Source organism: Rhipicephalus sanguineus, chromosome 4, assembly GCF_013339695.2.
Source record: "Rhipicephalus sanguineus isolate Rsan-2018 chromosome 4, BIME_Rsan_1.4, whole genome shotgun sequence".
NCBI classification, from domain to species: domain Eukaryota; kingdom Metazoa; phylum Arthropoda; class Arachnida; order Ixodida; family Ixodidae; genus Rhipicephalus; species Rhipicephalus sanguineus.
Window position 1 is genome coordinate 130,592,887 of NC_051179.1, and position 13,501 is coordinate 130,606,387.

General features: G+C 48.2%; 1 protein-coding gene across 1 annotated transcript in view; it reads left to right on the plus strand.

Moving 5' to 3' along the window:
- Positions 1-11,075, plus strand: part of LOC119390700 (neurofibromin) — a 171,247-nt gene extending 160,172 nt beyond the window's left edge. Inside the window, exons 47-50 of the mRNA XM_049415148.1 lie at positions 750-850; positions 7,070-7,209; positions 7,294-7,340; positions 8,249-11,075. Coding sequence (XP_049271105.1) covers positions 750-850; positions 7,070-7,209; positions 7,294-7,340; positions 8,249-8,593 — 633 coding nt within the window. The 3' untranslated portion in view covers positions 8,594-11,075. The remainder of the gene's footprint in view (positions 1-749; positions 851-7,069; positions 7,210-7,293; positions 7,341-8,248) is intronic.
- The last annotated feature ends 2,426 nt before the right edge of the window (positions 11,076-13,501 follow it).

The window sequence follows — 13,501 nt, forward strand, 5'->3', positions numbered from 1 at the left end:
CCCATGTGAATGCATTCCATCTTTATTGATAAATAAAAGTTAAATACGGCCATGCCAACATTGCCGAATCTATTGATGTCACAGTGATATGGTTGCATGGACACCCATCTTTTGTTGTTGCGCCCTTTCTGGTTTGCCTAGCCTCCTCTTGCTATAAGAGTGCTTTTTTTTCCTGTATTGTGGACTGTTCTAATTCACTCATACACTGAAACCTCGATATAACGACCATGGATATAACGAAATATCAGTTATAACGAAGTAAAGGAAGAACAGTCTTGCAATACATACATTGTCAGGAATATATGTTTATAACGAATTTTCGGATATAACGAAGTTATTTTCATGTAAGATGTAACTTCGTTATAATGAGGTTTGAGTGTACAGCTCAGCTTACTTTTTTCTAGGGAAGTGTCCCTTAGAATCAGGAGACCTGGTGTCAAGGGAAGGGGGCGTTGTGATTGACAAGGAACTCCAGTATAGTGACGAACGAGCAAAGTAAAGTTGGTTACGGGGAGTGATCGATTTCAACCAACTCGCCCAGCAGCAAGTCTTACTAAAGTTGGTTAGTTTACTCACTAGCTTGCACTGACTGACTAATAGATTAAACAATTTGTGGATTTGGCTTACGCAGCACAGTTGCTATTTCTGGTCCATGGGAAAGGGGCCCCGGTCCTGCGTGGATCCTAATTGCGATAGCTCGAATGGTGATCATGTGCAAAATAAAACCTCCAGTTCCTCTGACATTGCAGGCAACCCTCGTGCGCTTTGCGACGGATGAAAATGAGACCCGTATCCTGTACGAGTACTTGGCCGAGGCCTCTGTCGTCTTCCCCAAAGTGTTCCCTGTCATGTAAGTAGTGCCGCTTTCCACCACTCCTTGTAGCGAATGAGGTGAGCAGTGTGCAATGTTCAGACCAATCTTTGCTGTAGGTAGCTTCGTAGGTGTAAACGAGAGAAGCTGGGAGCAGTGCCAAATTGACCCTAGCTACATGGCACTGTGGCGGGTTTGTCTCCGAAAATTGTAATGCGAACAAGTTAGTAACGACTAAAAAAACTTCCTCACATTTGTTGGCCTGCCGACATTTGTAAGCTTCACTCAAATTGCGCTCCAACATGTACGTTTGGTCTTACACCACGATCAGAAGCTAGCTATAGAGTCTGTGCACTACTGTGTAATATGGCAGGCCATCTTATTTGTTTGTTTGTTTTTTCTGCCGGCACGCCAGTGTATGCTGACGGTACATGTGTAGCAACTCCACCCCGGAAAGCTGTGCTTTTGTACCCTCTCGTAGTCCATGCGTACTGTTGTGAGCAATATGAGCGGGAACATGCGAGTGTGTAGAAAACAGCCTCGTACCCGATATAGGGCGATTCATGGTGGCCACTGAAGGAAACAACATGGGAAGAGCGCCACGGTTCCACTAACTATTGTTACTTCCGCCTCGCTTTTGCCGATACAAAATGGTAGCTGCAGGTCCCTAGCCAGGGGGGGGGCTCGGGCCGCCCCGAAATTTTTATGATGCATGGTGTCTTACTGAAAAAAAAAAATAGTGAAAATAGGCGTTTTTCTCAAATAGTCAAGGCTTTCAGCATGTGCCCCCCCCCCCGAAAAAATTCCTGGCTACGGGCCTGGGTAGCTGACTGCATGGCACGGGCCACTCGCAATGGCAAGGTGGTAATGCCACACACTGCTCGGCAGTATGCTGTCTCTAATTCTGCACATGATACTGCTGTTGATCTCTTTTTCCATTTGCTTTTGTGTATGTGTGTGTCACACACAAGATCAACATACAGCAGATAGCTGCGCCAATTGCGCCAAACTGCGCCAATACGTGGAACCTGCTACATCCTGCTACATCTCCGCTGTTCGGCGCCAAAACTGCGCCAAAGCTGCCGCGCGGCAAAATTTTCGTGCCGCGAGAGGAATGGGTTCGTGCATCATTTTTCACGGCACGCTGCCCGGCGCTTTCTGGGGGACCTGACCGGACGCAGATTGATGGGTAGGCTCGTTAAGCACTGGTTTGGCTTGCTCAGGCTTTTGGGGGCCGACATAACCCTCTGCAGACTGCTGTAAATTGGCATGACCCCCCAAAAATGCACCTTGGAAGGAGCGGCTCGCCGACAGCTGGTGTGACCGCACCGCCGCAGCAACATAGAAGTAAAATTTCAATTGTTAGTACAGCGACGTCCATGCCTGTCTTATTTTTGGCCCCCTTTTTAAGTTCTGCTACTCGAACTAAGGTTATAGCCCTGTCACATGGGCAACCTTAACCATGGTTAGGGGTAGCTACACAGCAGAAATAACAGCACTTAATCTCGTAACCGCGGTTATCGCAAACAGAGAAGCTGGCAAGATGGCGGACAAGCTTCGCACCAGCCGTGAACTGGCGCAGTTAATTGGCAGCTTCGTGTTGTTTGAGGATTTTCACGGAACGCGACTCCAGTCGGTGAGCAGAACTGGAAAACTGGGTTCGCCCGGGTTCGCCGTGGAACGGCTATCGACAAAGACTGTTCCGTCCTCGACGGGATTAGCAAAAAGCGTATCGCTACACGTTTCTTGAGGGGAATTGCTTTTCGCATTGTTCCTATCTCGCCGTCTCAGAGCCTCAAGTCGTTCCACCAAGTTTAATGTCGACATCCCGAACAAGATGGACGAAAATGGTGACACTATGTCATCTTGGTGTCGCCAAGGCAGCGATGTCAGTGGATTTTGCATTGTCTGCAGTCAGACTATTAACCGTGAACAGCATGGCTTTGCAGCGATAAAGCGACATGCTACAAGCAGCCGAATTCCACTGTGTCGAATGGGCCGAAATGTGGATGTTACGAACACTTTTCCGCGTCGTGGCGGGCGATCAGAATGCTTCGGAAGTACGCGCGCGGCCAGCGCACACACTGTCAGAACTCTGGTTATCGTTTGCCACAAACGCTGTGGGTGAAACCGCGGTCGCTCTTGACATTATCATGTATGGCGACGATGAAACTGACGGAACTCCGAAAGTGCACACGCGTGCAACGCCCACCCAGTCCAAGCGACGCTGCTTCCCGCAAACGCCGCGGACAAAACCGCTACAGATGCGATTATAGATAGCAACAAACGACGTAGTTTTGAGGGCACCTGCGCGGCCAGCACAGGCGGATTGAAAACGGAACTACCGTTTGCCGCAACCGTTGCGCACGAAACCACGGTCGCTATCAACGCGTTCATCGATAGCGACTACGTGCTCCGAAGGTAAGCGGCTAACGCAGCGGTAGATTAAAGGCTATATAGTCGTAAAAAAAGGCACGAAGCGAAGCAGTGGCGTAGCCGGGGGGGGGGAGGGGGGGTGCACTACGCCCGACCCCCCCCCCCCCCCCCCGATTTTTTTTTTTTTTTTTTGCTATGGCATACAGAGTCCATGACAAAATGACACTTGACCACATCTGCCTGCCCGGCCCCCACTTCAAGTCAATGAGGTGACCCCCCCCCCCTGAAAAAGATGTCTGCCTACGCCCCTGGCATGAAGCCTTTCGGCGTTTGTGTCGATCTTCGCTTGCCACTATGGTGGAGCGGACTTCACTTAGTTTTCAGTTGGCCTCATGCGATGCTTTGACGCGCGCTTTCGCGGCAGCCAGCTCTCCGTCCCTTATTGGTCCCTTCACGGGTGTCACAGGAAAGCGTACGCAAGTTCTTTTGACGGAAATAAATGTTTTGTGCGTATATTGTAGTTTGAAAACAGATTTTGCTAGTTTTCTGATGATACAAAATTTTGGGCAATACGAATATTGTCGTTCCCCCTTCAGATTCGTATCAGCGAGATTCTACTGTAGTTGGGAAACCCTACCTGCGTTGTTTGTTTGGCTACCCTAAGCCATTATACGACCGCAATGCCAATGTTTACACTTACGGGGCTGTTCGGTGATCCAGTGGTGTTATGCAAACACCGATTATTGGACAGAACTTTTTATTTCAAGAGTTCCTCCTTATTTGACTGTTCTGCTTCACACGGTTCATTTTTCCACTTGGCAGTGAGTTTTTAGCTGCTCCAAAAGCTGTTTTCCCTGCTCCCAAATGCGTTTTTGGCTGCTCCAAAAGCCCTTTTACCTGCTCCAAAACGCACTTTTTGCTGCTCCAAAAACCTGCTCCAAAACAGCTTCAGTCGATCACATCACTGCATACAGGCAAAATAGGACTAAGAAGAACAGTACTGCTCTTTGCTGCACCTGAGCACAACAGGCGCGACACATTGATGCCGTTATCTGTATCATACGTTCCGCATGTCATAAAAACATATGCATGGTGGGAGGGACGAGAGCTCATGGAAAAATGTCACCCTTTTCACTATATTTTTTGACAGCTCCATCTGAGTGTCAATTGAATTGGGGTTTGAGGCTGTTTGCCACATGCTCGTGTGTTCGCGCTCATATTCCTCATGACAGCACATATGGCGAGACATTTCCTTAGCGAAGATTCACTGCAGTTTTGTATCCCTGTGGTGGATTCACTCGGCAAACCATCATCCAGAAGTCCTGTACTTACATGCAGTGGTACAGTGTCGACTTGCGCATTCAGGCCTTAGAAGAGCCTTACAAAGTGCCAGAGATGCCTTGACTATCTTTTAACAGCGAAGCTGTTTAAGCTAGCCGTAATGTGTCCGACCCTATCTCGAAAAATAAATGGGCATGTGCCACGGAAATTGGGTAAATACCACTACTCACCACTGGTCCACTAAAACAGCGCCTCCTCTATTTTTTTGTGCCTGGGCGATGGAGCGGAGCGCAATGGGAACCGACTGTCAGCGTTAGTGCGGCGTTTAGCCGCCGGGCGCCGCCACCGTAGTAGACCAGCCGTCACGTCGTCACTCACGGAAACGAATGCCGTGGTTGCATTCGAAGCTGCTATATGGTTCAGTTTGCGGCTGTATTCGCGTTGTTTAAAGTATAATGAAAACTTGTAAACTGGAATCATGAAGCACTTGTCGTTTTGGACAACCAGCCCATTTCGAAGGCATGTGACCTTCGCGGCTATTTGATCGAGACGCTCGCGGTCTGCTAGTCCGATACCAGAGAACGCATGCCAGTGATGCGCGGAAAATTGTTTTGTCACCCTTACGTTCACTTGACTGAGAGTCGGTTTTTGACTGTCTGAAAGTTGATTTTCAAAAGCAGCATTTGCCAAGAGCTAATACTGAAAGCTTGGGCGCTTAAAGTTCCCCGATGCGTGCTACCGTCTATTGGTGTAGCGCACTATACGCAAGCCATGAGTTCATGCGCTAAATAGCATGAAATGTCACTAAGCTGCTTCCAGTGACAATGTACATAATGATTGTCGGTTGTTTCGCCGGTAGCGCATGTAGTGTCCATGGGCTCCGATTCTTCAGCTTGGGGACCTAATGTCAGCGCTGCATGCACATGGCGTCGATTGCGAGGCAGCGTTGCTACTGGTACTACATGCATTCGTTGACTGTTCGGACGCAACACGGTCACGTTTAGGGATACTTGCCATGCTTGGTTCAGTTGTTACCCTGGGCTGCAAACGTGAAGGGTAGTCTGCAAAGAGTTACGCTACTGCATCCTTCATAAGCCGCCGCTTTTTATATTCTATGAAGTCCTCGCGTCGTAAACGACGGCTGCATATTCAGTGTAGTTTAAAGATGTATTAGGAGACCAATTATCCCGCCTAATTACTGCAAGCCACCTCTACCGAACACCAGCGGCAGCTAGAATTTCATGGAACGACAGCCGAACAGTGTATTAAGGCGAAAGCCTCAGATGCCTCATCAAACGCGAAAATTGACAGTCGGCGGCGTCAGCACGAGTGATGCAAAAAATAATTACGTGATGACGTCATCATATGACGTCACAGATCATAAAATTTTGTGACATCATCGTGATGTCACACAACGTGACGTCGTCATAGTACATCTTCGCTTGGTCAAAATGGGCCGATCACGGAGGCAGTGCATGCGTCCGCTGATGTGCAAAAAGCTTGCACTGCCTCCGATCCTTGAAGCTGTAAGAAAACCACGTTAGGCACAGAAATATCTCAGAGGGAGGCAGGGAATGTTCAATACATTGACTAGAAGAAAAAGAAGGAGATGGCTCTCGCCTTTCAGTCGTCTTAGATGAATGCATAAGGGACCGTGACGAGCGTGATGAAAACAGCGCGCCACTATGTTCGCGTTTCTTTCCATCCCCCTGTACCTGTGAAAGCCTGCAAGAAGCACAAATGCAATTAAACTCTGATGCATACACGAATTCGTGAGCTTCGTGATACGCGCGGCCGTTCAGCGCCAGCTTCCCGTAGTCTGCTTGCACGGCACCACCACGCGGCAGCGGCGAGCGGACGCATAGCGCGCGCTCGACGGCCCGAGGAGAGCGTTCGCCCAGGCACTGAAAAATAGAGGAGGCACTGACTAAAATGAAGAAAACAACAGTTAGCCCAACAAACGGGTATGTGCCACAGAAATTTGTGCTCCCTACCAGAAAGATGTCATCATCATACATGGGTATTTGCAACAGAAAGTGGGTAAATCCCACTACTCACCACTGGTCCACTAAAAAGAAGACAGCAGTTAGCCCAACACTAAGGAACGGGAAAGACAGCGGCAGCTGCGAGAAAACTCCGAAGTGATGGAAGGCCTCCCCTAACAACGACGTACCCGTAGATCTATGAGAGGTCTGATCTCTTGGTTTCAGCGCGAGTTTGTTTCTGGCTGGTCATCCATGTCGTGTCTGTAATTGCATGAGAGGTGCGAACACTTGGTTTCAGCGCAAGTTTCTGTCTCTGGAGTTTGGACATCCGTGTCGTGTCTGTGACTGTGTGTGGTTTAACTGAAACATCTCTGCACTAAGAATCAACGTAGAAACAACCTAGCATCACCTAGTTAAAGCCTGGCAACGACCTAGAAGCAACCTAGAAACAACCCTCATCACCTAGCGGAGGCCTAGAAACAACCTAGAAGCAAGCAGATTAGTCTTCAGAATCGTCCAGTTTCGCTGTTTCGAGGCTTGCGCGGCTTAGTGCTTAGTGCAAGCTTCGGCAATTTTTTTTTTAAGCTGATTCGTGGCTCACCTCACCTCGCTGCAGTCACAGCCTGTTGGATGCCAAGATCACGACGGTGCTGTCACAGAACCACGACCACATCATCCTGAGTGCCGTGCAGTGCATCATCCAGAACATGATTGCCTGCGAGGACAGCAGCCAGCAGCAGCTGCACTACTTGCAGAGTGCGTTCACTTTCCTTCCACAATCCGCTCACTCTGCGCAGCTGTGCTTTGCTGTGTGTAACGCCTGCTTCTCTTTCATTGCAGCCTGCGGCTTTGGGGGACTGTGGAGGTTTGCTGGCCCCTTCTCCACGGTCGGTGTCATTTTGCATTCATCGCTGTTTGCACGTGTGTCTGCTAGTCCCACAGTGATTCCTGGTTGTAGACAAGTTGGCCGAAGCAGTACCCCATCCTTAATTGCACTGCACTGCTTGAGGGGGTGCTGTGCGCATTTCCTTGCTAATGCTGTTGCAGTTATCACGTCAGTGCAGACTGTTTATAACCACTTTATGTATAAAGTGTGTTGTGATCAGTATAAGCAGACTGTTTATAATCGCTTTATGTAAGGTGTGTTGTAATCAATACATATAATGTCAATGCTGGTCACTAGCAATGTAATAGGGGCATAGAGCTAAAGATATACATGCAAGTCCGGCAGTAGTCATCGACACATTTTGAAAAGGTGTAAATTTTTCACTGACATGGGCCTATGAAGAAACAGTGTTCATTCGTACACTGTTTTTACTAGCTGTCCATGTTCAGTCCACAATACTTTGCAGCGTTCTCATGTCTGGTGTTTGGTATATCTTGTCAAACAGCAAAGTATTAAGTAGCTCAACCACAGGACAAATACAGGAGCTACAGTGTAGCACTTTCTTTGTCCAGTGGTTCCGTTTGTCATCCTATTTCGCACTGTTCAGTATTCTGCCACAGTGGTTACTTGCACATTGATGACGCCCACGAAGTGGACGGAGCACCCATTTGGCTTGCCTTTCACGATTAATAAGAATGCGAAATACTTCCGATCATAGAAAAGATATGGCCATTGACTGATGCTAGAAAAAGGTAGGCGGCAGACGTGGGCTTAAGAGAAGGGAAATAGACTATGCAAACGTCGTTTTCCTTCTCTTGCGTCGATGTCTGCATGCGCAGCTTTCTCGCGAATCCCTACCAATCATTGTTTTAAGCCATTGACCGCATGTTTCCCGCATTCCTCGTGCAGAGCCAGACCAACTTGGACAATGCCGAGCTGTTTGTCAACTGCCTGGAAGCCATGGTCGAGACGAGTCTGCCGGCCGACGAGGGTGAGCTCAGCCAGTACCCGAGCTCCCTGTCGGTGGCCTCGGCCATCAACCTCTCCTCCTCCATGAGCAGTCTGACGCTGGCCTCGCCCACCGACAAGGACGGCGGGGCCTGCTCGGACGGGGGCGGGAGCGCACCCACGCCCGGGTCGGGTGCCCCGCCCGACCGTGCCCGCTCGGCCTCCCAACTGTCCAAGCAGCGCAGCTTCAAGTGCAAAAACCCCAGCGGGTCGGGGGCACCCAAGAGCGGACGCACTTCGCACTGAAGGAACATTGCATTTGTGACCGTTAATCACGGGACCTTGCAACGATGGCTGTGATGTGATTACCTTTCGTTGGACACCATTACTCCACGGTGCCAGGCGAGGATGTTCTCCGGTCTGCCCTGTGAAACCCAGCCTACGCTCCTGGGATGGGACCAAGGTGTCTGCTTCCGACAACATCCCACCGCGCACCACTAGCCGGGTCACCTGCTTCGTATCGAGGCTGCTGCAGTCTCGGTGACTGCACCATATCTGGGTCGCCAGATCTCTCGGGAACCTAGGGCAAGTGATGTCTCAGCCTGTGGTTCAAGGCTGGCTTTAATGTGTGAGGCAACCATGGGCTCGACTTCGATGGTTTCTTCTGCACAGAGGCCTAGATGGCAGCGTGGTTGTGTCGTGAAAGACGTCTCTGTTCGTATACCGATTGGTACAATGGCCTTGACAGGGCCATCCAGTTGCGACCTAACTTGTGACTGCTGTGTCAGTGGCGAGGAATTGGGCAGCACATCTTCCATTCCGGTAGCTTTAGTCGTGATAGCTGCTGCACGCTCGTTGCAGTGTGCATCACATTGCCATAGAACCACGTGCGAGAGCTTGACACTCTCGTCCTTTACGGGCTGCTTCGTGGTCTGACAGTTGTTCCTGTCATTTCTTTCTAGCTCCACTCGTTTGACAATAATCGGAACTTCACTGCTAGCTAGCCCAGTCATCACGGCACTTTGTCACCTGCTGATGAAACCTCCACGTGACACTGTGGCTAGCGTCCTCGCATTCCCCACAGCAGTCGCAGCTCCTCGCGACACACTAATTTTAACGGATGTGCGGCTCCATAATCTGTGTCTTGCGGCAGCACAGCTGCAGGTTCTGAACAGCTGTCTAATGAAGAAGCAGCTTGTGGTGAGTTCTCTCATGGCAAGCTGGATTGGAGTGTATGGTACCTCGTCTTGAAAGACACATGCGCAGAAAAGTGTCTCCCGGCCTCTGTTCGGAGAATCTTCTCTTTAGCATCCACATTTGTGGCGCTCTGGACGCATTCCGGAGGGCTGCAGTTCAACTGCTTCAGTATGGATAAGATCGTGACCATTCGCAATGATTATGCAAGCCTTCCTTTCTAGGCAGGTGAGGCCAAAAGTTCTTTTGTGAACTTAACAACAGGAAGCACAGTGTGACAGACCTCTGCATTTAGCTCGAACTCTTGGGTCAAATATGTTGCTCCCTCGAAATAGCTTTACGAAGGACAAGGACCATCGCTTGAAAACTCTGCCGTTCTGAGGATGATCTGGTCTGGGGAGCGCACTGACAATGCTCTAGATCAATAAGTTCATTCTGTTATCTTTCGAGAGAAGCTCGGGTTGATATCCGATACGCTTGAAAACAAGTTAACGGAAGTGAATCGTTCCGATTGCTGGCATCTTGCACACTGGATTTCTTTTTTTCAGGACTGACAATCGCCGAGGGTTCTTTCCACGTACCCTGTGATTCACGAAGTGATGCGAGAGCTTGACATGATTCGGGTCGTTAGGCGACCGATATGTAAAGAAAAAAAACTCAGTAGTGAAATGGCCAAACAGTGTGCTGTGCAAATTTCTGCAGTGCATCCCTCTCATAGTGCGGTGTTAACGGCAGTTATCCCAGCTTTGTGTGATTGGACAATGGCAGCCACGTTGTTATCAATTGGCTTTGATGTAGAATGCGTTGAGTGAGGAGCGGCCGAACGTTAAACATTCAGGTCACTCTTGGGTACTTGCGAGGAAGGCTGCCCACACCATGCATTTACAACTCTGGACATTTCCATTGGAATATGAGGACCAATGCATCCTTTATTTTATGCATGAGCAGGCAACGCTACGCCACTTCTCTTGCCTTCCGCTTTCACAAACACGAAGCAGGGCATCAAATATGGGAGAAAGACACGTTGAGTATGTGTGATATAATTTCGATGCTCATGCCTTCACATCGCGATATGTTATGTAATTATGACGCAGAAGGTGTTCTAGGTGTGAACCTATTTACCTCCGAGCGACGGGCTGGTACATTTCAGCCACAGTGAACAGTGGGGATTCATGGGGCCAAAACTCTGATATCCCAAAGATGCACAGAGAATATGTGACTTGACATAACCTCATGCTAAGTTTTATTTGTAATGTGTGAAGCACAGTTACACCTCGATATGATGAACTTCAATGTAACGAAATTCTCTATATAACAAAGTATTTCAGTCTTTTTTTAAATGTCCATAGTACACCACTTATATTTTGCTCAAATATAACGAAGTGTGTTTATCCATAATTTCATCGTAACAAAGTTTGATCTCTAACCAAAGAGGAATTGCAGGCAGTAAATTGAAGCTTGTGATGATGCCAGCGGTCATATTGTTGACTTGCACGCGGCTTTTGTCAACGGACTTTTCAAGTCGCGCACTACGTGACCGAGTGCAGCCGCCGCAGCAGGGAAGCGTTTTCTGGCAGCACAGTGCAGAAACGTTGCATCTTCGGAGAGGGAGGGGATGCGTCAGGTGCATGCCAAGCTGGAACCCTGATGCATCATATTGCGCATTATGCAACTGTCCCACTGCAGCATAGGTCCATATCTTGCGCTTCGTGCACCGTGTGTCAATGCCTGATTTAGTGTTTTCGTTATCGTCGCATTTCGAGTAACAAGCACAGCTAGCCGTAGAGGCGGTAGCAGTAAATGTAATGTGCTCCGAGTTATCTTGCAAACGATCGCGATCGTTCAGGAAATGGACGCCGCCGACAAGGCTGGTTAGTGATCTTGATCGGCGAGAAGAATGGTGTCGCCACATGTTTGGAAATACCTCAGAGCTCACGCTTCGCGATGTGGAACTCAAAAGAAGCTATTCTGGCCTTGTGAAGAATGCAATGAATTCCCAGCGAAAGGAACTGGAACTTAGCTACAGGCATTTATCACAAATGAGTTCAGTTTATTTTTTATTTGGTAAGGGCACTCGTGCAACAAGCAGTATTTTTTAGAGCTGCTCGCAATTACCACCCACATCGCTACCAGCTCTATTGTATAATGTTACTGTTCTGTGACAAAGCCGACTTAGAGGACTTCTTGAGCCACCGCACAGTGGAAACGGAATTCGCAACCCTGTAACGGGTTCTTCAGCTCTGAGCACGGCAAGCAATGCCCCAGAACGAAACACTGCGAAGCACTGTGAAGAGGAATTCACCGTCGCGGCATCAAATTGTGGTCGCTGGATCTAGGTTCAACAAAATTAAAATATAAGACGGTGGCGCAAAATGGGACAAGGACGAAACAGGAAGTGCGCTTGTATACGTCTCTTCTTCCTGTTTCGTCCTTGTCCCATTTTGCACCACCGTCTTATATTTTAACTATGCACCAATTAGCCCAGCAACAAATTAAATTTTCATGTCGTTGAAATTAGTTTTTTTTTTTTTTTAATACTGCTGTATTATGTGAACATTCTTATGCCACTTTTCATTTAAAAAATGAATCCTTTGGCAACTGTACTTTAGTAAAAGGTCGCATTTAAGTTTAACGTAGTTTCATTATAACGAAGAAGATTGCCCATTTTACCGACTTTGTTACATTGACGTTTAACCGTATCTATACCACAGTAGGTGTTGCCAATCATAAACTGCCCTGCTATATAAGGAGACCGAGGCTTCTAAGATGGCACTACTTGTGCAGTGTTGCCTGCTGAGCATAAAATGAGAGTACCATAGGGTGATTTTCTTTAAGGGTCACTAATGATCAGCCATACATTATTTTTGTGTGATAGGATAATCTTTAAAGACTGGACTTTTCATTTGGTTGATAGACAAGTTCATCAGTGAAAAAGGGTGAGCAGTTTTTCCTATTGGCGTTTTGTGGGCTGCAGTTTGTTAGTGGGCAGTTGCACATCTGAAAGCACACTGATATTTTCATATAGGTGGAGTGTCTAGGCTTGAGTACTTGTTTCCCTCAAAAAGTGCTGTAATCAGGATTTGTTGAGAAAGTTTGGGCCAGTGCGGAGCAAGCCGTTTCGGAAGTTCACAGCACGGGAACTTGGCTAGGCAGCATTTGTTGATCTTGCATATTTCTTTTTGCTTACCAACACTCCACTTACAGTTAGAGCCAACTGTTACGGTATTTCGCAAGTGTTGCTGAAAGCGTTGTTGTGTCCGTGTGGTACGTCAAAATCGTTTTGACAGTTGTCCAGAAGGAGCTTTAAAAGGGTTTCCACTCACTCGGACGTTTTTCGGTACAGTGGATCGTTAAAGATCCTAGCTGCTGTCTAATGTTGGTTGACATTGAGGTGTTTCATTTCACAGCGTTGGTCTGCACTAACTTTCATGAGAATCATACGGGCTTTGAGGCCGTGCTGTTCCTGTCGTCTAATGCTTCGAAGAAGACGTGCACCGTTTGGCTCAAGTTGGGCACAGAATTCAAAGAGCTGAGCTAGAGATGGTAGCGAATTCACGTCATGGAGGCAGTTCCTGGTTTTCTATAGACTCTTGACGTTGTCGTCTTGTATGCGGTACAGGGATGTGGCTTGTGCGGCTTTCGCAACCAGCGTGTCTTCATTGCCTGCACTGAACTAGAGGCGAGCAAAGTGTCCAGTGAAGTTGCTTTCACTCGCCGATGTGACTCAGACAATTATCTCGCCAGTTGAAGTGGTCTCCAGAGTCAGCAGCGACACACATGCAAACACAAAATGAAGAGTACAAATAGTGAGGAGTTTTCATGAAACGAGGCTGTGATGTTTCATAAGTGGCATTCTGTCTTTGTTGTTCTAGTTACTTTTTTTTTTTACATAGACTCGGGCGGCCAGTGGTTTCAGTGTGTTTAGGGTCTTGCTGTGGAGCAGTCGGGGCATGATGTTTGCAGAGCCCTGTAATTGCATGCAGCCCCATTCGAGGCAGATGCGAGAATATTATCTCACCA